At 42.2% G+C, this 26,348-nt stretch overlaps 1 protein-coding gene across 1 annotated transcript in view; it reads left to right on the top strand.

Moving 5' to 3' along the window:
• Positions 1–25,846, top strand: part of PDHA1 (pyruvate dehydrogenase E1 subunit alpha 1) — a 42,447-nt gene extending 16,601 nt beyond the window's left edge. The window contains exons 6-11 of the mRNA XM_085848353.1: positions 3,498–3,590; positions 6,918–7,073; positions 7,233–7,304; positions 12,608–12,675; positions 23,434–23,542; positions 25,234–25,846. Of these exons, the coding sequence (XP_085704479.1) occupies positions 3,498–3,590; positions 6,918–7,073; positions 7,233–7,304; positions 12,608–12,675; positions 23,434–23,542; positions 25,234–25,395 (660 nt within the window). The 3' untranslated portion in view covers positions 25,396–25,846. The remainder of the gene's footprint in view (positions 1–3,497; positions 3,591–6,917; positions 7,074–7,232; positions 7,305–12,607; positions 12,676–23,433; positions 23,543–25,233) is intronic.
• The last annotated feature ends 502 nt before the right edge of the window (positions 25,847–26,348 follow it).

The following is a 26,348-nucleotide window of genomic DNA, read 5'->3' as shown; positions in this document are numbered from 1 at the left end:
TGGGATTGTGAAGCAAGGTTTGCTAAGTTTGCCTGCGTGCAAACAAGATTCCACTGGAGAAAACATTTTCAAACTGCTTGATCATGAGTTCAGTGACAGGAAAATTCCGTGGGAAATTGTGTTTCCTTTTGTGCTGATAATGCCTCTGTCATGGTGGGCAAGCACAAAGGAGTCGCTGCTTATATCCACAAACAAAATCCAGAGTGCTACATCATGGGATGCCCTTGCCATATGATGCACAATACGGCCAAGAAGGTGGCTCAGGCCTTACCCATTGAATTAGATGACTTTCTCATCGATATTTACTACTACTTGGACAAAAGTAGTAAACGCGTCAAAGGAGTGAAAGCACTGCAAGAACTCTGTGATGCCCCGACACACAAGATTCTGAAGCATGTCGCAACAAGGTGGCTGTCCCTTGGTCAGTGCCTAGACAGGCTGATTGAACAGTGGGAGCCACTTCGCCTCTTCTTCAAAGAAGAAGTACGAAGAAAAATGCAACCAACTGCAGCCAAGACTCTAACAACGAGCAAGAAGGACGGCACTGTATCTACTGCCAGTACTGGCACTGCAGGATCAAGCACTAGTGGAGCAGCATTCACCACTACCACTGCAGTATCTGCTGCGAAGAAGACAGCAGGGACAGCACCAAAACCAATGCTGAGAGCAGGTAGCATCACCGGCCCTTCATCACGTTCATCTACAAAGCAGATCCCTTCAGAGTCGAGAAAGACTGTGATAGTCCCATCTACAGGCAAAGAAGGACCCAAGTTAAGTTCTGCTTTTGCCAAATCACTTGATAGAAGCTCAGCAAAACCTTCGAATCAGAGGTCTTCTTCCTTGGCTGCACCTACCTCAAGCTCTCTCCTCAAACGTAAAATTGGATCTGGTACTACGAGTCTGACCTCTTCTGCTGGCAGTAAACGCAAGTGTGATCGCCCTGCGGCTAAGTGTACTACGAGTTCTACAACTAAAAGCGCATCTTCCTCAAACACTGTGCAGGAATCTAGAGAAAAACGTGTCAACAGGATGTTCTTGTCTCCACAAACAAAACTCTATTGTTTCTTCCTTCGATATGCTAACAAGCTTTTTGAGAAGGGGAATCTTCTGCTCCAAAGAGACGAACCCTGTATTCATCTCCTGCACGGAGAATTGAATGGTCTTCTGAAAGATATCTTCGTACGGTTTTTGAAACCATCGGTGTCATCGGTTGCTCTGGTAAATGTACCCTTCTCTGACAGAAATCATCAGAAGAATGATGAGGACCTCATGATTTGGGAACGATGCCAAACTGTTGATAGGGAACAAAGGAGTCTCAAGAAATCCACCTTCACTCTGAGTGAGTCAGACATCCAAGGTTTCTTCAGTGCAGTTCGCTCATATTATGTGAAAGCCTGCAATTACATCTTCAAAACCTGGCCGCTAGATGATGAATTAGCCAAGCATGCTCAGGTGCTGGATGTTAAGCCCCACCAAGAAGTGGGGTTTGACTGTGTGGAGTTTTTCATCAAGAAATTCCCCTGTCTGTTCAGTGGCGGTGATAGTGACATAGACAGTCTTGAGAGTGAATTCGCTCACTACCAGGCAGACGCCTCCATAGCTACAATTGCTACTGAGACAGTGAGAGTGGATGAGCAGTGGCATCGGATTTCACAGCTCACAGATCCCTGCACTGGTGCCAAGAAGTATCCTAATTTGAGCAAAGTGATGAAGGGAATCTTGGTCATTCCTCATTCGAACGCATCATGTGAGCGGGCACTCAGTCTTGTACGGAAGAATCGTACTGAATTTCGTCCCAATTTGAGTGTCAAAACCCTGGAAGCTCTCTTAATTGAAAAACTAGCTCATAGCACCCCTTGCTACCAGAGAGAATACAGCAAAGACATAATCAGAAGGGCTAAAAGAGCCACACAGCTGTCACTCAGCAAAGCTGCCATGGAAAAAGCAAGCAGCAGTAGTACCAGCCAGTAAGGTAAGAAAAATATTGCTTCTTTTGTGCTTTTTGTTAATCTTTGATTGTCCCCGAACTTACTAATATTAACATACATGTAACATTAAAAAGTGCACAATTTTCCCCTTTTTTTGTTCAAAAAGTGGGAATTCTTAACATGTTAAATGCTCCAAAATAGGGCTTAGAGGGCACTAGAGAGCGTCTAGAACCCCAGAGCTTCCAGGGCCCTAAGGCGGGCCCTGGACCCCGCCGCAAGGGTCGAGCGCTCCGCGCGCGAGATGTGCGCTTCGCGCACATTATTTGGTGTCGGTTGCAAATCCTCCCTAATTCTGATTTCCAAAAGTTGGCATCTCTGACATGGGCATTGCATCAGCAGCATCGCCGTGCCCCCCAGCCAATGATGCTACTCACAGCCTTGTGCTGCACATGAAGGACGAGAAGGAAATACTGTTGTTTCCTATGCCTATGGGACAGCTGTACTACCGTGCATCATTACATCAGATGTGACTGGCATCAAAGAAGCACATGCCAGGAAAGAGCAGTGTGCAGTGATTTCCTTTAGTTGATCGAAAGAAGATTTTTACTGCCACCTATCCACATTAAGCTCGATTTATTTAATAATTTTGTGAAAGCGATAGGTAAGACGAATTTGAGAGAGTTTCAATACCTTGTTGAGAAATTTCCAATCAGTGCTACAATATTGAAGGAGGAGATCTTTGTGGGGCTCCAAATCAGGGATGTTCTGCAGGATGAAAGCTTTGAAGAAAGTCTCAGTCTTAGAACTAAAAGCATGGCCGGCTTTCAAATGAATTTGTGGAAACTTCTTGGGGAACCACAAGTCTCCTGCATACAAAGATGGAGTCCAGAAACTGCTCGATGCATATCAAAAAATGGGCTGTCACGTATCCTTGAAATTACAACTTTTACATTCGCATTCAGATTTCTTTCCCGAAAACCTTGGCACGGTGAGTGAGCAGGGGGACCACTTCCATAAAGACATTCAGGCAATGGAAAGTCGCTACCAAGGTTTCTGGAATGAAAGTATGCTGGCAGACTACTGCTGGATGTTTTATCGTGACGATCCAGACAAAGCTGACAAAAGTTGATTGTACTTGAGCAACGTTTTAAGTTGTTATACATTTCTTTTTTTCATAAGTGTGTACTGTATATATTTAACCAAGCATATTGTGTGTATAACGTTTATGGGAATTATACTGAAAAATGAATAAAGTTGTCACGTTAACTCGCCTAATGTGCGATTATTACCTAACTTATGCTGAAACTAACACCAGTCATATTTAGATGTTCTTGAAGAAAAACTGAAAACAGATTTGGAATTGGCATGCAAAACTGGTCCAGAAAATTGTGTTTATATCTTTGAGAGAAAAAAAAGTCGATTTTTCTCGACCAATGTTATTAATGTGATTATTTTGAATGTTTGTTAAATTAATCATAAATGTTTCCTTATCTCTTTCACTCTTCGATTCTTAACATCACATTTGAAACACCATAAAAATCAAACATGATTCATATTTTCTGTGTTCAGGTTCCCTTGGGTGCTGGTGTGGCATTCGCACAGAAGTACCAAGGTTTCGATTCCCTTTGTGTTGCAATGTATGGAGATGGGGCAGCTAACCAAGTGAGTGAAGATCTTATAAAGATGCCATCTGATATTTTCTTGCTCCAATTCCCCTTAATCGTGCTTTAGTTTTTTTCACATTTGAGGTTAAAATATTTTGGACAAAAAAAATATTGACTAATTTTTATAAAACTTGTTTCACTTGCTATTTAAAGCTTTTTATTTTATTTTTTTAATTTTTTTTTAATGCATTGAACCTGCATTGAAGGCTTAATGCTTTGGCTCTTTGTTCACTTGCTATACTCTTCTCTTCTGGACCACATAAATTGAAAGTTGAACCAAATTGTGTTGCATTTGCAAATGTGTTCAACCTTTGCCTGTACTTTCGTGGTATATCATTCTTTCTTGGCATAAACCAGTAAAAAAAGACTTAAAATGTCAGCCCCTGTTTTAGTAATTTTGCTGCACAGAGTTAATGGGTTAATTAATGTGCCAGGTTTGAACAACATCGGTAAATGCATGTCTGAAAAATGGTTGAGGACATGTTCAACATCTGGGTTTTTACAACTAAAATGGCTGCCAGTCGGCCATTTTGAATCTAGTGTCTGAAAAGAATGACGTGCATATATGTAAGCCATCATTCCTTATCTGTGTGCTAAGTTTCAACAACATTGGTAAATGCATGTCCGAGACATAGTTGAGGATGTTTTTGACACCTGTTTATTTGTTTTTTTTCAACTAAAATGGCCGACTGGCGGCCATATTTTATCACATCACGAAACAAAACAATGTGCATGTCTGTACCCTCATTTGTTGTCTTTGTGCCAAGTATGAATAAAATTGGTCCATTCATGTCTGAGATATGGTTGCGGACACATGCACGCACACGAAAATCGAGACCAAATCCATAAGCCACCGTTTTGGACCAAGTCCAACAGGGACTAATAATCATAATCATGTACCATGCCCTATGCAGAGAGTTGCTGCTGCCAAAGCAGTTTTTTGGCAACAATCCTGGCCGGGTCGCCACTGACACAAGCAGACGGGGCTGGAATTTGGAATTTGTTCATGGTGCCGACAATTGCTCGCATTCTCTTCATGAAGGACACCATGGGCTCTTTAACATCCACCAACTAATTCTGGCAATAGGATTCCAGTTTAACATCCATCCAAGGGATGGCACGCATTCATGAATTGTTGCGAATCTGGAAGCCATGAGCACACAACATTCAGGTCCTATAGCTCAGTTATTTCGAAAAGTGAATGTGGATAGATAGCTCCCTTTCCCTAGTCTAATGGGTGAATAAATGTACATGTGCTGCGAAGTAACTTTGATAGTCAAGGTTTTCTTTCATTTTTACACCCCTCATAACTATGACAATGCCAGCATCACCTTCACCTCGCTCTGACCGATGCCATTGCCTGCGTGCGTGTCAGCACGTACGTGGGCGGAGCCCACACAGAATACAGTTCCTCTGGCAATTTGGTGGGCGGAGCCCATGCAGAATAATGTTTCTCTGCCTGTTTGGTGGGCGGAGTTCAAGGAGGAGTCCCGCGACAGGGAACAGGGGGTCCGCGTGACGTCAACACGCCCGGGCCAATCGACGGACTTGCCGCTCATTTTGGCCAGTGATAGGGCGACGAGCGATTCTGCACGCCAGAACAGTCCAGTGAGGGGGAGGGGAGGGTGGAGGCGTCCCCCCCCCAGAGACAGGGTGAATAAGGGTGCGGCGCGTTCGGACAGAGATTCACTCCTCTTCCTCTTCCTCATGATCGAGAGCTTGAGCTTGAGACACCATTCCCCACTGGAGCCGCAAGGGTTGCGCGCCGCGTCCCTTCCGCCAACACCAAGAGCTCGAGATTCAGAGATCCTGCTGCCAACAGAACCACAAGGGGATGTGTGCCGTCCCTCTGAAGGATACAGAGGAGAGGTTTGGTTGCCAGGACGAGCACCGAGCGGAGCTGAGGAGGCTGATCACGGCTCGCCGGTGTCTGGATTTGGCTCGCCTCTCACTGGTGCCCGGTTCGAATCAGCTCGAAGACCACACGAGGTTGACAGGTCCGAGGCAGGCTCTGGTCTTCAGCTCGCTTTTCCATCCGAGCTGGAGGCCTCAATAAAAACCACTTTGGGTCCGTTTATTTTGGGTGTGTGTTTGTGGCACCAATCTCGTAAGTAATAAATTGTATAAGTGCCTTGCTGTACATACGTGCCTCTAATTATTCGGATAACTCTGCTTCTTGCGTGCCCCCCTGCCCCATTATAAATAAACCCATGTGTTAAATGTATCAGTTCGTTTTGCGTTTCTTTTATTGGTTTAACACGGTGCGTGTTGGAGAATTAGTTAGGTTGTTGCTGCTGTAAAGGGACATTTGGACCGACGGAAGCTCGGTGACCATCCGCTCGGGTCGCACACGGTTCGAGTACGCTAGCGGCTCCTTCGGTACGAGCGCCGTCGAGGGTGAATTTCCCCGGTAGTTTGGACGACGTGGGTATTTATGTAAATTGAAATTGGCAATCGACCCTACCCCACAAGGTCGACCTATTGGCGAATAAGGGACTCGTCGGCTCCGGAGTTATCCGGGGTGACGACCTATACATTCCGGGTGTTCGGTGGAGCCGACTCTGCTGCTCCACCTAGCGGTCAGGCTCGTCGCTGATACCCAGCCCTGCAACAGAATCACCCTGCCTATGAAACACCAGGATGACAGTTTATAGCTTGGTCAAGATTGAAACCCAGGTTCGACAGCTTCGAAGTGAGTGTGCCTCCCTCTCGGGCCTCGTCCATCTTGCCAGCCTGTATAATTGATGTAGTTGTTTTTTTTTTTTTTGTAACTTCCTGGCAATGATTCATTTTACAATTGATGGGATGGGTGGGCAGTTCTCATGAAAACTTGCCATGAGTTGGTTCACTCAAACAATTTGAACTTTTCCATGAGTCACAAAATGTGGAGGCATAAACTCGCATCATTTTGTATATCCGCTACAAATAATTTTTCTCTTCACAGAGTTTATAAAAGTACATTCAGATTTTCAAACAAAGCAACCAAGATCCACTAATTGCTTATTTTTTGCATGTCATTCCAACATTCCCTTGTATCCAAAACTGGTATAAATCGAATGCTAAAATATTGGTAGTTGTGAGTTGAAGAGGGGTTTGTATTATGGGAACCAGTAACTTCGATGTGATGGTGCCAGGAATGTGTCTGTGTGACACTTTAATGGTTCCTCGTTTGCATTTTAACAGGATGTGGGGATCAAGGTGCACTTCAACATTTATTTGTCAATGAGAATTTCAAGCCATTCTAAGCAAGCTATGGTGGTGGTGGTGGTTTTTTTTTTTTTTTTTCTCATGCCTTTTCTTTGTTCATTCCCTTATTCTCTAACAGGGACAGATATTTGAAGCCTTCAACATGTCTTATTTGTGGAGCTTGCCATGTCTTTTTGTTTGTGAGAACAACCAGTATGGCATGGGGACAGCAGTAGAAAGAGCATCAGCGAACATTGATTACTACCAACGAGGAGATTATATCCCAGGAATTAAGGTGGCTTGCAAGCATTTCACAAACTTACTTTCACATTTCTTGTAAACCCTTAAAACTCAGTTTCCAGTTGTGAGCACAATCTTGACAAAACTACTCATCAGTTATTTACCATCTTTCACTCGACCTTTCTTCACTCTTTGTCATGTCACTATCCTGCAGGTCGATGGTATGGATGTTCTTTGTGTGAGAGAAGCAACAAAATTTGCAGCTGATTATATAAGATCTGGAAAGGTAAGAGACTATAGTGCTTGCACTTATTTTGAAGATTACAGAAAGGAGAAACAGTGTTTCCCTCCTTCCTGTGATCTTTACTGACTAGATATTATTTTCATGCAAAATTTCAGATGTTTTCTAATATTCTGTGATGTACAGTGCCTATAGAAAGCCAACACCCCCTTTCAAAATTTTCACCTTTTGTTGCCTTGTAGCCTGGAATTTAATTGCATTCAATCAGACTTTTTACCTCCATCACTGAAGGTGAAAGAGATTTTCACCCCTTTCTTTCTGTCTGTCTGTCTGTCTGTCTGTCTGTCTTTGTGTGCAGGATATCTCAAAAAGTTGTGGACGGATTCGGATGAAATTTTGTGGACAGGTTCTGTGTGTGACAAGGATGAACTGATTAGATTTTGATGAATAGCCTGACAAGCCGGTAGGCGGACATGGGTAGTCGACTACCCAATATAACCTGACGCGATGGGCCCGATCGATGGGGAATGACCTGAGGATGAAGCACAAGAAAATTCATGATTCTCGCTTCAAGGGTTAATGCTGCAGATTGTTTTTTCGTTAAAATACACCCACATTTAGAGGTTTTTCGGCTGTTGCTAGGCAACGGAGGGGTCCATAGCAACGGTTCTTTCTCACACATAACTAGGACATACCATGAATCTACCATACCAGTTTCATGTATATCTGACTCATAGTCTCTGAGATATAACGAACTTCGTTTTTTATTGTTTTCGACCAGTGTTCATTCAAAGTCTATCTTCTCCAACAGTTTTCACCCCCTTTCTGCTTCCGGCTGGAATTTTTTTTACATTATGGCTGAATGTACTGCCCACAGTCGGTCATGGCCTGATTTTATTTTATTTTATTATTTTTTTCGAAATTTTTTTTTTAATGTTTTTAAAAAAAAATTCAAAGTCCCGTTGCTCGGCAACCAGTACCTACGTGGCACAACGAGGTCATAAACTGGTCCTACCACCCAAATTTCATCAAAATCGAACAACTGCAAGGGTGTCAAAACCCCCCGACAAACACACACACGGACAGACCGACACCACGACCAACAAATAAGGGTAGATCAAAAAAAAAATTTAATCGAAAAAATTTTTTCCCGACTCGATCGACGACCCAATATTTCAAAAAATGTATTGATTGCGCCTGATATGTTCTCATGGATCAGGCGTTACGTGGTGGCAGTATGCGCTCTCCGAAATGCCCTTCTAGTTCCACCTTTCTTTATACATTCTCACCCACAAATTCCAAGTGAAAAAACAAATTCTACCAATTTCAGAAAATTTAATTTAAAATACAAAACCTGAATATCTTGATTGGATAAGTGTCCACCCTCCTGAGTTAATACTTGGTGGAAGCACCTTTGACATCAATTACAGCTGTGTGTTGGGATAGGTCTGTAGCATCTTTGCACACCTTGATTGGCCAATATTTGCCCATTCTTCTCTACAAAACTGTTCAAGCTCAGTCAAGTTGCATGGGAAGTATTGATGGACAGCAATCTTCAAGTCATGCCACAGATTTTTCGATTGGATTTAGGTCGGGGCTCTGACTGGGCCACTCAAGGACATTTATCTTTTTGTAGCTTTGGCTGTGTGCTTTGGGTCATTGTCATGCTGAAAGGTGAACTTCCATCCAAATTTCAGATTTCTTGCAGAGGGCAGCAGGTTTTCCTCAAATTTTTTTCTGTATTTTGCTCCATCCATTTTCCCTTCTTTCCTGGCAAGTGCCCTAATCCCTGCTCATGAGAAGCATCCCCATAACATGATGCTGCAACCACCATGCTTCACAGTCGGGATGGTATTCTTTGGGTGTTGTGTTGGGTTTGCATGAAACGTGACATTTTGTATTTAGGCCAAAAAGTTCCATCTTGGTTTTATCAGACCACAAAACTTTTTACCACTTGACCAGAATCTCTGGAGTTTTTTTTTTTTTGCATCCCTCAAACAGGACTCAAGGTGGGCTTTTTGAGGAAGGGCTTCCTTCTTGCCACCTTACTTTCCAGGCCAGACTTGTTGAGTGCTTAGGATATTTTTGTCACATGCACACAGTGACCAGTCTTTATCATAAAGGCATGTAGCTCTTTCAAAGTTGCCATTGGCCTCTTGGTGGCCCCTCTGATAGACCAAGGGATATTCAAGGCCTTTGAAATATTTTTATACCCATCCACTGATCTGTGCCTTTCCACAACTTTATCCTGGAGGCATTTTGAGATCTCCTTGGTTCATGGTTAAGTCTTTGCTGTGAAATGCAAAACTCGGCAGAGGAAACGTACAGAAACAACTGATTTTATTTTGAAATAATCAGAATCACTACAATTTAACACAGGTGGACGCCAATTAACTTGGTGTGTGATTTTGAAGGTGATTGGTTACACGAGCGAATTTACAATTCCTATTTTAAGGTGGGGGGGGGGTGGAAACTTATCAAACTTAGATATTCTCGTTTTGTATTTTTAATTAAGTTTCTGAAATTTGTAGAATTTTTCATTTGGAAGTTGTGGGTTACAATTTGTAAATAAATGTGGAAACGGTCCTATTTAATTGTAGGCTCCAAGGCAACAAAAGGTAAAAATTTTGAAAGGGTGTGTGGACTTTCTATCGGCTTTTACCTGCTTGATTGTATGGAATAAGTGATGTTAATATAGTTCTAGGAATGGAGGATTTGTTGGAACCTGAGGGGTTTTGTTTGCACATTAAAAACTTGCTTATAATACTTGTTAAATGCCTTTTGGTATCACTAATCTGACATTGTGTTGTTTGAGAGTATCCATAAGTTTGCAACATCAAATCGTTATGTCTTGCTGAAATTCAAAGATGGTTGCAGCTCCAAAGAAATCCACAAACGCACAGTTTTCGTGTATGACGAAAGTTGACTAAGCATGGACGTGAGTTCCTTGAAGATGAACCCTGGTCGTATTCTTTTGTCGCCAAAATAGATAGTTGACCAAGCAGGGATTTGAGTCCTTTGAAGATTATCGCAGGTCAGTATAGCCCAACAGATGCATCAGACCCCAAAGGGCTTATGCCAAGGCATTAATTGGTGAAAGTTATCGCAATAGTCACAGATTGGAATTTTTTTTAGGTAGCATTATTACGATCATCCATTAACATTTGGGCATGCAGGCAGATCTCAGCAAGATAGGTCCTCCAAAATCTCAGCACACACGATCGACAGCATTGACTGGCATCTTGTTACAAGCTTCGCTAATTTCAATGCAGATACAGTTGACCTTTTAACTCTTTGGGAACTGGTGACAAAATTTGCCTTTCCTCTTGGGATCCTGAAATAATTTGCAATCCATACAATAGACAGACCCTAAACTTGAAGTAAAAAGGGGCTGGGTACAAGTGTGGTGAAAATGGATGCATTTTGCACAAAAGGGGAACGAATTTGACAAAAACAAATGGCATTTTCACCATGTGCATCAGCACGACTTTGAACCAGATACCTGATGCGACTCATGGAGATGGATGTTTCGCCAATTTTATTATTATTATTATTATGTTACAGGCAGGTGTCTGGTGATGCTAAACAAGAAAAAAAATTAACCTACCTGCCTCATCTCTCCTACAGCAGATATATTGTCAATCATATCTTTAAAGCCTGTTTGTGGTTCTATTTATTTTGGATGAGTCTCCAAAACTGAACCTGACTGATATAATCAAAATAGGATTGGCGGATCAGCACCGTCTAAGGTATGAACACTGACTGCACTGAAAACGGAACTGAGACGGCACTGAAAACATTTAATCTATTGATGATTCCCTTTAAAGTTTCTGCAGTTTTTTTTCTCCTCTCTTTTTCATCTCTGTAATGAAGGCATCTCTCAGCTATTCATTCAACAAGACGAACATTGCGTGAACATTCCAAAAGGCTAGTGTTACAAACTAATGACCTGTTCTTGAGGGACCGTCTCGCGGGAATAAGTCATTTAATGGACAAAATGAAGCGTTTGCTTCGTACAACGCTTGCCTTTGAGGCTAATTATGTTGAATAAATTGTATCTTGAACATGTTTTATTTTTCCATAAATTTCATCAGCAATTTATGAAAGTTGCATGGAACCTTATTGTAATCATGCACTTTCTTTATTATTCTAATTAACCTTCCACCCTTTTTTTTGGTACGCTATTTCTCAAGCAATTCTTCAGGATTCACTTCAAATTTTGCACAGGTATTCATGGGTGCATGGAGAAGTGTGCTATTACTTTTGGTTAGGATCCGAATCCTAAATGCTGAGAAATTGTGGAATTTGTGGTCAAACAAGTTCACACTGTCCTGGGCAAGAGGGGTGGAGCCTGGATAATGCATTTCCAATTCTGTGGATGGTGGTGAAGGAGGAGAGGACATGGCTTTTTGTTGAATGTTATACTCGTATAAAGAGTGAATGATGCTTCCCAAAGAAAATGGTGAGTAATTTAGCAGCAAAATTACCTTGATTCCTGAGAAATAATGAAGGTGACTTTGCATGTGAGATGGAATTGATTATCCTTTGCATCAGAGGCATTTTAGAAGGGGCTGGGCAGTCTCTGTGAGGCGGGTGGGCGCTCCTCCTCTCTGATTTATTCAAGCTAGGGGTCTAATAGAAACATGAAAGGTCATCACCTCCCATTATATTTTGCATCCACCCCTCAACCGGCAAGATCTTGACCTGTTTTTTCAGGATCCCAAGGTAGTGCTACTGATTGACTCTGCCTCACAAAACTACAATTATAGGAGAATATTGCACTAGTGTTGAGGACAAACACCGAGGGCTGTTGATGGAAGGTGTGCTCCTCCTCCATGTCAACACACCTGTGTACAATACTTGTATTTCACAGACCACCATTTGTGACCTTTGCTTTGAGCAGCTGGATAACCCCACATGAAGCCCAGACCATGCCCCCAGTGACTCATCTCTTTCAACATTTTATGTCTCACCTGTGTGTCTGCCAATTCTTTGACAAGGAACTGATTGAAGCAACTGAGATGTGGTTGAAGAAACAATTTAAATTCTTATTTTTGCTGACAGACATTTTGAAAAGAAAATGGTGAATACATTAAGGTCATGGGAGATGATATTGAAAAATAGTTGATTTATCTTACCTATTACTAGTATCTTGTTAATTTAACTTTATAATGACTTATCTTAGAATATAAAGTGAAAAATCCATAATCTTTAGAATTTGTCAGTTTTTGATTCTTATTTGTTACACTTTCATTTTTTTTTATATATATTGTCGTCAATCCCTTGCATCCTCCCATCATTCTCCTTGCATCTCCTTTCTGCATTCTTTCCCTTCTCAAATGGTCCAGGGTCCCATGCTGATGGAGTTGGAAACGTACAGATATCATGGCCACAGTATGAGTGATCCTGGAATAAGGTAAGGTTCCAGATACTCACTTTGCTGGGGGACAGGATTTGACATGGAATTTGTAAGTGGTTGAAAATAGAAAGAGGAAAAAAACTTTTTTTGGAGATGGAATGAATTGCTTTCTCATTTGTAATTCCTTTTCCCTCTCCAACATTGTGTGAAAAAGCTTGGCAGACCCTATTTATTTTTAAGAAGCATAAAATTTAACGTTGCTTTGATTCGTATACATTCACAGCAATATTAGGATACTCGTGTAAAAGCCCGTCAAAAATGATGGGATGGAGTTTTTATTCGAAATGCTCAAGGAGATTGGAAGATGTGATTCGTCGCAAGAAAAAGCAGTATTTATTTTAAACCGCGACATGTGCAAGTGTGACCCTATTTCCTTTATCTTCTGGGATGATTCATTTTGACGGAACAGCCTCGTCTGAAACCTCGGCCTAGCGTCAGGTGTACTTCTCTCTTCTTATTTATTTATTAGACATCCTACAGATGTAAATGAACACTCGTTTTTTTTCTCTGCACGTGATTCACATCAGGTGCAGCAAATTTCACTTCCCTATGCCTTGTATTTATTATTTAAAAAACACTTCTGTACACCACCCTTGAGATGCGATTGCAAGTCACAGTCTACAATTCCATTAGAAAAGACTTACTTACTCTTTTATGGTAAATGTTTTTTGAGTTTTTTTTATTATTATTACTAGCCGAAGCCCCGTCACAGACGGATTCTGTTCATTCAACCACCCTCACCAGCTCAGCCACACTCGAAGGACATGGACTGGACAGGGCGTGCTTTCCCCCGCCTACTCATCCCCCGCCCCTGCCCCATTCCCTCCACCTTCAATTTGCTTACCCCCGCCCAAAAATTTAATTGCCCCCGCCCCCCTGTCCACCCCCTCGCACTCAACCCCGCCTAATTCACCCTAGCCTCCACCCCATTTCCCTCCGTTTCCCGCTTTCAATTTGCTTACCCCCGCCCAAAAATTTGCTTACCTTGCCCCCGCCTCTTCACTTCTCGCCCCCGCCTCTTCACTTCTCGCCCCCGCCTCTTCATTTCTCGCCCCCGCCTCTTCACTTTTCGCCCCCATCTCAACGAAAAGTGTTTATTCTGCTTCAGAGTTGAAAGATGACTATTGCCACTATGTGCAATGCACTCTTACAGGTATGAAGTTTCTTTCAGTCCAGGTCACAGTACCGAGAAAAACGTGACGCGACCGCGAGGAGGAGCACAAAATTGGTCCTTCAGTATTAATATATAGATAGATATAATATATAGAATGTTTCTTGTTACATTTTTTTTGTGTCAAATTCACATTCTGAGGGAGTCAGCATGTGCAGAAGAGGATTTATCATTGCAGACGCTATTTTCGAAGAGTGTAATTACACCTCTCAGCGGTAACGGTCTGTCGACGGCAGACGTAATGACGTCACCGAATGACCGATGACGTCATGACGTCCTGACGCCTCTCAGCGGTGATGTCACACGTCGCCATATAAACGAATGTAAAACAAAGTGTTTATTCTGCTTCAGATTTGAAAGTTGACTATTGCCACTATATGCGATGCACTCTCACAGGTACGAAGTCTCTTCCAGTCCAGGTCACAGTACCGAGAAAAACGTGACGCGACCGCTAGGAGGAGCACAAAATTGGCCCTTCAGTATAAATATATAGATTATTATTATTTTATTTATTTTTTTAATCCTCAAAAATGGATCGTAGTGAATAGTCGTGTTAAAAGATTGGCCTGTAAAACCCTACTCAAATTGTCCTTATGAATGGGGACAGACAAATACACAGATACGCACTGTTTTTTTGTTTGTTTGTTTTTTGTATACATTGTTGAGGCTCGTGTGTTAACTCACACGAGCCAACGCACAGCAAGGGGGGGGGGGGAAGCATGAGATTGGTGGGAGTGGGAAGGACAAAACAGTGGGGAACAGAGACATTAGGAGATCTGTGGAAGGGAGAGGGATGGGGTGGGGAACATGTGAAATACAAGATGGACATTACAGGGACTTTCAGGAAGGAAAGCATGGAATTTGAAGGAGGTGTGTTTGGGTGTATTATCGCGGGTAGAAAAGATCGAGGATTTGGATGGGGGATGATAAGAAGTGGTGGTGAACAGCTGTTTTGAAGGCCTGGCAGGAAGAGTGGGATTGAATAGAGTGATGGAGTTTATTCCAAAGGTGGGGAAAAAAGAGGAATGAAAGGGTGAAGGTGAGCAGTGATTCGTGATTTTGGTAGTTTTACCAGAAGGGGGTTGTTTGCGGACCTTGAGCACCCTGCGGAAATGTGGTGGGGACAAATCGCAGAGAGAGTGGGGGGGGGGCTTGGCTGGAGAGGAGACGGTAGAAGACAGATAGCCCACCGACCAGCCTGCGGTGAGAGAGTGAGAGGCCCAAAGACTCAGCCTCATTGCGGGAGATGCCAATGATCCGAAATGCCTTGGTTTCCACAGCTTGAAGCCGAGAAAGGTGTGAGGCGGGAGCACCAGCCCAGAGGGGAGAGCAGTACTCCATCACGCTGCGGCCGAAAGCTTTGTAAGTGGTCAGGAGCTCAGGTGAGCCAAGGAAGGACTTTGCACGATGGAGGAGTCCCAGTCGGCGACTGGCTTTGGAGGCCAGGTTTGAAATGTGGCTTTCCCAGGAAAGGTCATGGCAGATAGTGAGACCCAGAAGCTTGAAAGAAAAGACTTCTTCCAGAGGATTGTTGAGAATGTGGATTTATATAGATATACCATTGTAATGGAGTAACGTATTTTCTGGTGTATGAAGCGCTTTTTTTTTTTTTTCTTCATTGGCAAAAAGGTAAAATAGTACAGCGGATAAGCACAATAATTGTGCGTTTTATGAGAAAAGCATGAATTGTCTGACATAGTTAGTGAATACCATAAGGTTTATTTTCAGATGTGGACGGAAGTCAGATTTGACCTCTGAGGACCGTGAGAGGTCAAATCCAAGATGGCCGCCAGTCCACCGGGCAGGGGTCAGGAACGTGTGGCTCGCAAGCCAGGTGTGGCTCTTTTGATGATTGCATCTGGCTCGCAGATAAAATTGGAGTTTGAAACCCCAATATTTCTCGCGGAAGCTTTACCTATAGTTTGAATGGTGTCATGCTTCATTCACGTGCAGGGCTGAACTTGGCAGAAGGAAAGAAGAAAAAGCGGTTTTTGTTTCGTCCAGTCATGCGGCCGAGGCGAGTAGCGATTTCGGTTCCTCCAATAACGTGCCGCCGCCGAGACGCGTAGCGGAATTCATCTCGACCAATCACGCGCCACCGCTGAGGCGACAGCATCCCAGAGTCGGCCGGCCGCACCGCACCTCTCGAGTATATAAACCCGTGTGCAGGCCAGCCAGACTCACTATTTGCCAAGCCTCAGTTGGGTCAACATCTCCCTCTCTCTCATTTTCTCAAAGCTAACCCTTCGACGAAGAAGATGGCGAAAAGAAAAAAAGATGAGGAGTATCGTACATTTCAGGACGAATGGGCCGAAGAATTCGCCTTTGTGGAGAGAGCAGGTTCTGTGGTGTGTCTAATTTGCAATGACAAAATTGCATCGATGAAACGGTCGAATATAAAGCGGCACTTCGACACGCGCCATGCTACCTTTGCATCAAAATACCCTGTGGGAGACAGCAGAAAGAAAGCGTGCCAAGAGCTACTGAGCAGGGTGCAAGCCAGCCAGCAGCAACTCCGCGTATGGACCCGGCAAGGTGACTATAATTCCGCCAGCTTTGTTGGATCTTTAGCAATAGTGAGGAACGGAAAACCATTCACAGATGGCGAGTATGCTGAAACGTTCATGCTGGATGTAGCCAATGAACTTTTTGATGATCTTCCGAACAAAGACAAGATAATCAAAGGGATACAAGACATGCCTCTGTCGGCAACAACTGTTCATGATCGTACCATCATGATGGCAAACCAAGTGGAGGAAACGCGAGTGAAGGACATAAATACAGCGCCGTTCTTTTCCCTGGCTTTGGATGAGTCAACAGACTTAAGCCATTTGTCGCAGTTCAGTGTGATTGCAAGATATGCTGCTGGTGATACACTGCGCGAAGAAAGTCTTGCTGTTCTGCCAATAAAAGGGTCCACAAGAGGTGAGTATTTATTCAAGTCTTTCATGGAGTTCGCTCAAGAAAAAAAATCTACGAATGGATAAACTTATCTCAGTGTGTACAGATGGTGCTCCGTGTATGGTGGGGAAAAACAAAGGATTTGTGGCGCTTCTCCGTGAACATGAAAATAGACCCATCGTAAGTTTCCATTGCATTCTACACCAGGAGGCACTTTGTGCTCAGATGTGTGATGGGCAGCTTGGCGAAGTGATGTCGCTGGTCATTCGTGTGATCAACTTTATTGTTGCCCGAGCCTTAAATGGTCGCCAGTTTAAAACACTGCTGGATGAAGTTGGAAATAACTATCACGGTCTGCTTTTGCACAGCAATGTGCGTTGGTTGTCAAGAGGGAAGGTGCTTAGCCGTTTTGCGGCTTGCCTGAACGAAAACCGGACTTTCCTTGAAATGAAAGGGATTGAGCATCCTGAGCTAGCCGAAACTGAGTGGCTCCTCAAGTTTTACTATCTCGTGGATATGACTGAACATCTGAACGAGCTCAACGTGAAAATGCAAGGCATTGGAAATACAGTGTTATCCCTTCAACAAGCCGTGTTTGCTTTTGAAAACAAGCTGGAGCTCTTTATCATGGATCTTGAAACAGGTCGTTTACTACATTTTGAAAAACTGAGACAATTTAAAGATGCATGCACAGCAAGTGAGCCCACTCAAAACTTTGATCTCCACCAGTTAGCTGGCTTCACATCCAGTCTCCTACAGTCATTCAAAGCACGCTTTGGAGAATTTCGTGAGCACACTCGTCTTTTTAAGTTCATCACCCATCCAAACGAGTGTTCACTGAACACAGCTGACCTGAGTTACATTCCTGGTGTCTCCGTCAGATTTTGAAGCAGAAGTGGCTGACCTGAAGGCCTCAGACATGTGGGTGAATAAGTTCAAGTCACTGAATGAAGATTTGGAAAGAATCGCACGACAGAAAGTGGAGTTGGCGAGCAAGCACATGTGGACAGAAATGAAAAAACTTCAACCCAAAGACCAGCTGATTATCAAAACTTGGAACGCGCTTCCTGTCACATACCTCACACTGCAGCGTGTGAGTATTGCTGTATTGACCTTGTTTGGATCTACGTATGCATGTGAGCAGTCATTCTCACATCCTAAAAACATCAAGTCCAACCTACAATCACGTCTAACAGATGAAAGCCTCAACACTTGCATGAAGCTTAACCTCACCAAGTACCAACCAGACTACAAAGCCATCAGCAAATCCATGCAACACCAGAAGTCCCATAAATGGTAAGTATTATAACAACATTATTTTAAAGAATAAATTCAGAGGCTTATTATACTCACATTTAGTTGAATTCAGTCTTAAAATATATTATATGGCTCTCACTGAAATAGATTTCCAAATATTTTGCTTTCATGGCTCTCTGAGTCAAAAACGTTCCCGACCCCTGCCACCGGGTCTAATGTTCAAATGCGTTTAATTATGGAACTAAACAGTGTAAAAAAAAAAAACATTTAGGGTGTCATTTTCAACTAAGTTTGGAATGGCCGTTCATTTGGTGATACTTTTGAGATTGCCAGGAGCCAAGGAAATGCATTTCGATCAAGGTCAAATTACGTTAACTTTTGGACATTCTTTTGTAAAGACAATTGATTGGACCTATGCAATATAGCGAAACTTCTCTTCCATTTTGACACTGTCGGGATAATAATACAAAAAAATTAACAGAATAGTCCCATGCTGCTCGTCTATTTAATACTTTATTGATAGCAATGATGATGATGGTAATGGTAGTGATCAAAATCTAACAACCTCCAGAACAGAAGCACAGTGCAGTGCACTTGAGCGCAGCTTTGGCACACTTGCACCATCCAATGCATCCTTTCTCACAGCGACAGCAGATCAATTCATGGCACGATTTTGATGCTTCAGAGAGAGTGGTCCAAAGCGGCTGCCACCCAGTTGTTTCTTTGTCCAGCCCCAGTCAGATGGCTCTAGCATCTCTTGATTCAGGACCAATGCCTGGTTCCAACAGTTGGCCTGATAGCAAGTGTGCCTGATGTGCTGTTTGAGCGCTGCCTGGGTTGGAGGAATGTTCTCTAGAGTTCTGGACTTCTGTGTGAAGAGCTGTTTCCTGGCATGATTCACTTCCGTGCTCTCACTGGTCCGGTCATACATTAGCACCACAAATCGCTCTAGCAGTAACATTGATCCTTCACTGACCTCACTTGGCATGTATAGGAGTTCACTGAAAGCATAATTTACCTCTGGGAAAGACTTCCAAGTTTCCCAGGCAGTCTTCTTTCCTCTGCCAGCGAATGTAGATACAGTGTCACACCCGGTGAAAGTTTAAAGGACTGGGAGAGTCGGACACTGTTGGATTCATCGTGGCAACCATTTCGTGAACAGCTATGTAACGAAAGCTTGACCCGACACCAAATGCAACCCCACAGCTCATGAGGAGCTGTCTTGCTGAATGAAGCTACAGCCAGTACTACTACATCAGTATCAATGGTACGTATGGTCACTTTCTTACACCGCTTTTGCACAGCATCTGCCACATGCAGAAGTAGACGAGTGTCAGCCTCCTCCTGCGAACATGGGGCAAGGTAGGCCAAGTATGACTCAGCCGGAGAGCAAAGGACTCCACTTCCATCTGTTGCATACAGTTCCTTGCCCTCTGCTTGAGGAAGATGAACAACTACATGTGACAGGAAAACAAACGATTCGGTTTTGTTATCGCATCGAAGGAAGTCCTTCCAGTTCTTTGGCATCACAGTAGAAGGAGCCACTCTTTTCCTGGTGCCCTTTCCCCTCTTCTGTCTTGTTGAGGCTTTGAGGCTGGCGGGTAGGTATACATCACAGACAAGGTCGATGCGGCTGCTTTTCTCAAGTTGAGCAGAGATGTATGGTGCAAACACTCTTTCTCCATACTCTTGAAATGTTCTTGATGTTCCCGGATTGCGCCTTCAACCTTCCCGGATTGCGCCTTCCCGGATTGTTACATAATACATAACTGCGCCACATCCACCTCAATCACACCCTCTGAAGGGCTAAATAACTAAATTCGCCAGAATTACACCACTCGGTATTCATTTGATAAATTTTTACCTTGACCTTGACAAATTCATTTCCTTGAATTCTGACATCCTCAAAGGTATCACCAAATGAATGGGCATCCCCAATTTAGTTGGAAATGACACCGTAAATGTTTTTCTGCGCAGTCTAGTTCCAAAATTAAGGACGTTTGAACATTAGACCCGGATGACTTGCGGCCATCTTGGATTTGACCTCTCACTGTCCCCTCAGAGGTCAAATCTGACTTCCCTCCACATGCGAAAATAAACATTATGGAATGACATAACTATGCTAGAAATTTCATGCTTTTCTCATAAAATGCACAATTTGTTAAAATATGAGAGAGCTTATCCGCTGTACTAAAAGTTGGTGGTGTGGTTAATACACGGGTATAGAAAAAGAATCAGTCTTAAGAACTATCAATGCTGAATTTCAATTGTATTCCAAATGAACACTTTATTATTATTTTATTATTATTGAAGTAGTTGGAACTGCTGTTGAGCTCAAATCTGCCATTTAAATTTTGAAAATCGGTTCAGGTTAAGAGTTTATGCAGCGTTTTATAAACCGTGTGGGGAAATTAAATATAGCCATGCTCGAAGACACCTGGAGTTTAGGTGTGTGACATATATATATATATATATATATATATATATATATATATATATATATATATATATATATATATATATATATATATATATATATATATATATATATATATATAGAGCCACGCGATTCTGAAAACACCATTAAACGCAAAATAAGAAGAACAACGCCTGGTCTCGCATCAAAAGAAGAATTATTCACAATCGCTGGAGTCTAATAATGGAGCTCCCACCTCGTATAAGCTTGCGTGCAATGTCACGATCAACACTACCATTCACGAGAAGGACCGATTCACTGCAGATGGCAAGCTTCACGTGTATGTTGTGTTGACGACGAAGACGATGCCCAAGGACAACTTTCCAGCTGGCGTCATTGTTTGTGCGCAGCAGAAGGGGTGGATAGACGAAGGACTGGTCCAGGACTAGGTGCACATGGTCTGGAGTAGTAGGCCGGATGGCAGTCTCCTGATGACGGAGCATGCTCGTCCTGGATGTGTTCAGTTGTCACAAGACCGACGACACCAAAGTGCTGCTCCGTCGGACCAACACCGATGTCGTCAATATCCCAGGCGGGATGAAATCGCTCCTGCAGCCCCTCGATGTGTCCATCAACAAGCCGTTCATGGGCAGGCTACGTTGCTGCTGGTCTAACTGGATAATGAGTGGGGAGGATAAGAAAGGTCGACCTTCCAGTGATCTGCGGCTGGATTGTCAAGTTGTAGGATGAGATGCTGTCAAACATAATCAAGCGAGCATTTCTGAAATGCTGCATCTTCAACAACATGGACGGCACAGAGGACATCATTTGTGAGAAGGAGGCTACAAATGATGGTGAGAGCAACATGGACTTGCTCTACCTTGATTCAGACAAGGATTCATCTTCGACGAGGAAAGCATTGACGAGGATTTCCTCGGGTTTAGCTGAAAAGTTTCATCAAATCTAAACGGCCCTTTTCAGGGCCACAAATCCACAAGAAATATGTATGATACCGGTATGAATCCCTTTTCTTCCTTTTTCTAGTAACAAGAAAATCCTCTATAATATTGAAAAATAAAAACTTTCTGGTATCCTCTCCTCTCTCTTCAACTTCTTGAAAATGAGAATAAGACTGTTAGATTAAATTAATCGGACATGAGAGTTAGCATGTTAATAATCCCGTCACTTTGTTTCGTGCAAAGTTGATGTACAAACGTATTTAGATCTCGATCAGAAAATTTAATTATCGATATATTCATTTATTTTGAGGGTGAGAAACGGGTGCAGTTGAAACACGGCCATGGTTTATACACCGGAAAATATGGTAAGTATTGCAGTACTGTACATACATTTAAAACAACCTTTTGATTATGCCATGTATAAAGTCTTCAAATGGAGCATTTGTAATGAAGCGGAAGACCACGAAAGAACCCAAAGAAGTAAAGAGCAAAGATGGAGTCATCAGGAGGAACCTGGACAGGATTTGGGTTTCAACCGCTACTCCACAACCTTCAAACCCATCCAGGAGCAGCCAAGTGAGCCTTACAGAAACATTTCTGCAATAATTCATTTCTCCTTGGAGAGATAGATTGTGAAAGAGAGTAATATAGTGGTGAAAGAGACGAAAAAGCAAGAATTGGAATGAATAAAGAGCATTTAAAAAAAATATAGAATAAAACACGACTTGGGAAGAAATGTGAAAGAACAAAGATGTCGGGAAGAACCTGGACAGATTTCAGCATACCTCCCAAGCTCATACGCAGCAACAAAGGCAACTTTATTTTGTATTGCGATATTTGGTTAAATTTGCCATATTTGTGCATATATGCGATATTTGCCATGATTTGGTTGCACAAGCTTACTTTAACTTTGTTAAAGAGGCGGCCAATTTTTCAGACTGTACATTGGTGACCTTGTGCTATCGACATAACTGTTCAAGTCCAGTTGAAGGCAGTAATATGGTTTTTGGATTCCAAGTTTCGTGAAGGTACGGTTATCTTGGATAAATTACCATGTCATTACTGGATTGCCAGTTTTTATTTTTTTAATTTTTTTTTTAAACCCCAGCTGTCTTATTAATGACCTTCAGGGTTGCGATATATGTTCTGTCTGATCTGGTCTCATCTCAATTTAATTCCAGTCCACAAATTATGGTTGATTGTTGATGCACTGGCATCTTTGCTAACCCCTCCTTCCAATGATAGCTTGTGACTATGAACTGTAGTTGTAAACCTGCTATTTTCTATGTTGTGGCTTTATGAGGTCGATAAAACTACTCTTATTGCTGTACTCGTATAAATAAATGTGAATCATAAAATGGTTACATGTTGCCATGATGGAATGATTGAGTAGTACTACTACTACTACGACTGGGCTTTGCGACCCACTTGGGGGGGGGGGGGTGTAGACTTTTTTTTTTTTCATTTAGTTCCCTTGGGACAGGGGGAATGCGAGTTTTGGGCAGGAATTTGTGAAAATAATTAATTGGCCATGGTGCCCCAGTGATTGCTCATGGTGTTGTTCACATCCACTAAACTAATGCCAGTGGACTGGATTCCAAGTTTAGCATCAATCCAAGGACTGGCACACATTGATGATTCGCTTTGCCTGTGAAACACCGGTATGACAGTTTATAGCTTGGTCGAGATTCAAGCCAGAGCTAGCCGGCTTTGAGGCGAGTGTGCATTCCTCACAGCCATCCGATCAGTCTAATGGTTGAGAGCCAAATGACATTAACTATCTTAATTACATCAGCTGAAAAATACATCACATTTTCTCAGGATGACTGCCAAATTGAACCAAATTTGTTTTGTTCAATATTTCATACATATCAATTCCTAAAGTGGAATGAAATATTTCTGATAAAGGCATTGAAAATGTAACATTCTGCACTCTCTGAATGAAGCCAAATACAATTTTCCGAATAGTGACTTGCAAAGGGTAACGCTTGACTGTGTGACTATCTGTCTTTTTAAATGTTGACATATTTTCCTTGATTCTCATTTCCCAGCTATCGAACGAGGGAAGAGATAAAGGAAGTTCGTAGTAAGAGTGATCCAATTAGCTTGCTTCGTGATCGACTCGTCGGGTCTGGACTTAGCTCAGTGGAAGAACTCAAGGTGATAATATCTGTTCTGACTTCTTGTAAGATCATAACATACAATAAAAATATATATATATATAACGTACAGGAAATATTCACCAACTCTAATGCTGGCCTTTCATTTTCTCTGAATAGCTTCACATATTTGAACAAGTTGTTCATTTGCAATTTGTCATGCAGATGACGACAACATAAAAATAGACTACTTCCAAAGTCAAATCCGAATCTCAGGTGAATAGCTGGAAAATTGGCTTCGATTCAAATTTCAAATAATAAAACCTATTCAGAGATTGAGCTCGACCATCCATGCTGCCAGTTTTATTTTGGTATCTGTGATAGAGATAGGTGTTATATCTTTATGGTTATTGCTAATTTGTGTATTCTTCCAGATGACCAGGTCATTCTTGGGCACAGTTTGATAAGGTTGCCCACTTTAACCACAACATATGTCGAAATTAACCACAAGTTGATTTTGTACCTATAATGTGCATCATATACAAGATAGCTACACCCATTCATAATAATGCAAAACACAAACTGACAAACTATCAACATTAATAATTTCAGTCCTTTTTGCGATATGCAAGCAGATGTACCAATCGGTGACGTGTTTGGAAATGCTATGGAATTTTATCTGGGTGAGGGCCAAACAACAACTAGAAGGGTACTCGGTACAGCACGTACCTCCACCACGCAATGCCTGATCCACAAGAACATATCGGGCCCAATACATTTTTGAAATATCATGCTATATGTAGTTTTTGGCCCTATTTCTCGATGGTGAAGAATCACTTCAAATATTAAATAATTCTCTTATTCAGATCTTCACCAAAATCGAATTGATTTGCCCTCGTCACATATCTAACATGTCCACCAAGTTTCGTCCGAATCCGTCCACAACTTTTTGAGATATCCTGCACATAAACAAACAAACAGACAGAAAGGGGTGAAAACGTAACCTCCTTCACTTTCGGTGGTGGAGATAATGGTGAAAGCAACAACAACCGTAAGACAAATGTATTGAATGGAGACAACAACAATCCCTTGACTGTTGCACTTGCAATGCCATCTGCTGGTATGCTGCAACACCCAGAATGTCAAACGTTTTGAGATAAAGTCTAATTTCTGAACGAAATAAAAAAAAAAGAGCTGGAAGAAAATTTAAATGCCGCAAGCAGAATTGTGAGATATTGTTGTTGATGCGAGAGAGGCAGAGACAGACACAGAGACACCATAATGTTATTCAAGTAGAAAGAAGAAGATAACAGAAAAGGTCTTGAGAAATTTGAAGCTCTCAAAATAAACAACAATGCAGAATAGTGTTGTGGTAAGACAAATATGTAATGATAACCCCACTGTAAGATGTTTCATCGAGATGTAGATTGCTGTGACGACAAGAGCTAAGACTGTTTCCTAATGAATAGAAAACTGGGGAACTGACAAAGTTTGCAAATAGCTGGAAATGTTTCACAATTCGATTTTAATAATAATAATAATAATCTATCAGGAATTCTTGAAGTTGATCCATGGCAATGCATGGTCAGCATAAGACTTGGTATGCTTTGCAGATTATTTGAATCCATAAATCGGTTTGATCTAATTGGTGGGGGGTGGTGGGAATTTTAAACGATGGAGAATTTTTTTAAATATTTTTATTATTTATTTATTTAAACTCCACTCATTCTCTCCTTGCTGTTCTTTCTTCAGGAGATAGACGTTGAAGTCCGTCGTGAGATTGAAGAGGCTTCTCAGTTTGCTACATCTGATCCAGAGCCGCCACTTTCTGACCTCACAACTCATATATACCAGACGGGCTTGAATTCACGCATTCGAGGGATCACACCATGGCAACAGCTTGCTGCGGCTTAACTGCAGAACCCTGCTTTACTTTGATCTTTCACCTTCATGAAGATACTCGATCATCAATCATTAGCTCTTCTTGAGTAAAGTCTTGGAAACCTATTTACGTTGCTCTTCTTCACTCCTGCTTTTCCAATGACACACTCACTGCATGGATATAAGTCCACGCTGATGCAGACTGGAGGGCGTCGCATCCTGGAAAAATTTGACTCCCATTGAACTTTCCTTTCTTAGCACAGGTCAAGTAGTAGTTTTTGGTGTCACCGTTTTTATTTTTGTTTTGTGGTATAATTTTCATTTTGTCTGTCTGTGATGTAATCACTCATTCCTCTTGCATTTTATTTCATCACATCTAAATTTGGCCTGGCAGTTTTGCTTAGATGTGTGCACACTTGTCTCTAAGCTGTCCAGCCTGAGTTCATATCTCGGCCCAGCTTTAAACTGACATCCCAGTCTTTTTTAGGCAGGGCCATTCATCAGTGTGTGCGCCGTTCCTCGGTTGGATGTGAAATTGGTTGTCCCTTCTACCAGCATTCGTTGGTGGACATTAAAGATCCCATTATCCTTCGCAAAGAGTGGCTGAGTTATCGTCGGCACCCTATCCAAAATTCAAATTCCTGCACACTGGGTTGAGTATCTTATGTTGGAGTGGTGACCAATCCAGGATTGTAACCTTGGCCAAGAAACTGCTTCAGCACAACCGATGCATGAGACTAGACTTCTAAATTCAATCTCCCCCACCTCTCATGTCATCTCCAGCAACAGTCCCTTCGCCATCATTTTTCGATTGAGCTAATTTTCACTCCCATTGTCCTAACAGCTATATGTTCAATCAAATCCCACCCTTTTTCATGTAAATCTTTAATGTCTTCCAATAAAGCCTCTGAGGGAAACATTAGATTGTATTTTTGCTGTGATGGAATGATGATGGGGTTTGTTTGTTTGTTTGTTTGTTTGTTTAT

Source organism: Eptatretus burgeri, chromosome 12, assembly GCF_056783735.1.
Source record: "Eptatretus burgeri isolate ZD-2024b chromosome 12, Ebu_testis_v1, whole genome shotgun sequence".
Taxonomy (NCBI): Eukaryota; Metazoa; Chordata; class Myxini; order Myxiniformes; family Myxinidae; genus Eptatretus; species Eptatretus burgeri.
Note: the sequence above shows the minus strand (reverse complement) of the source record. Positions and strands in the feature narration are given on the sequence as shown.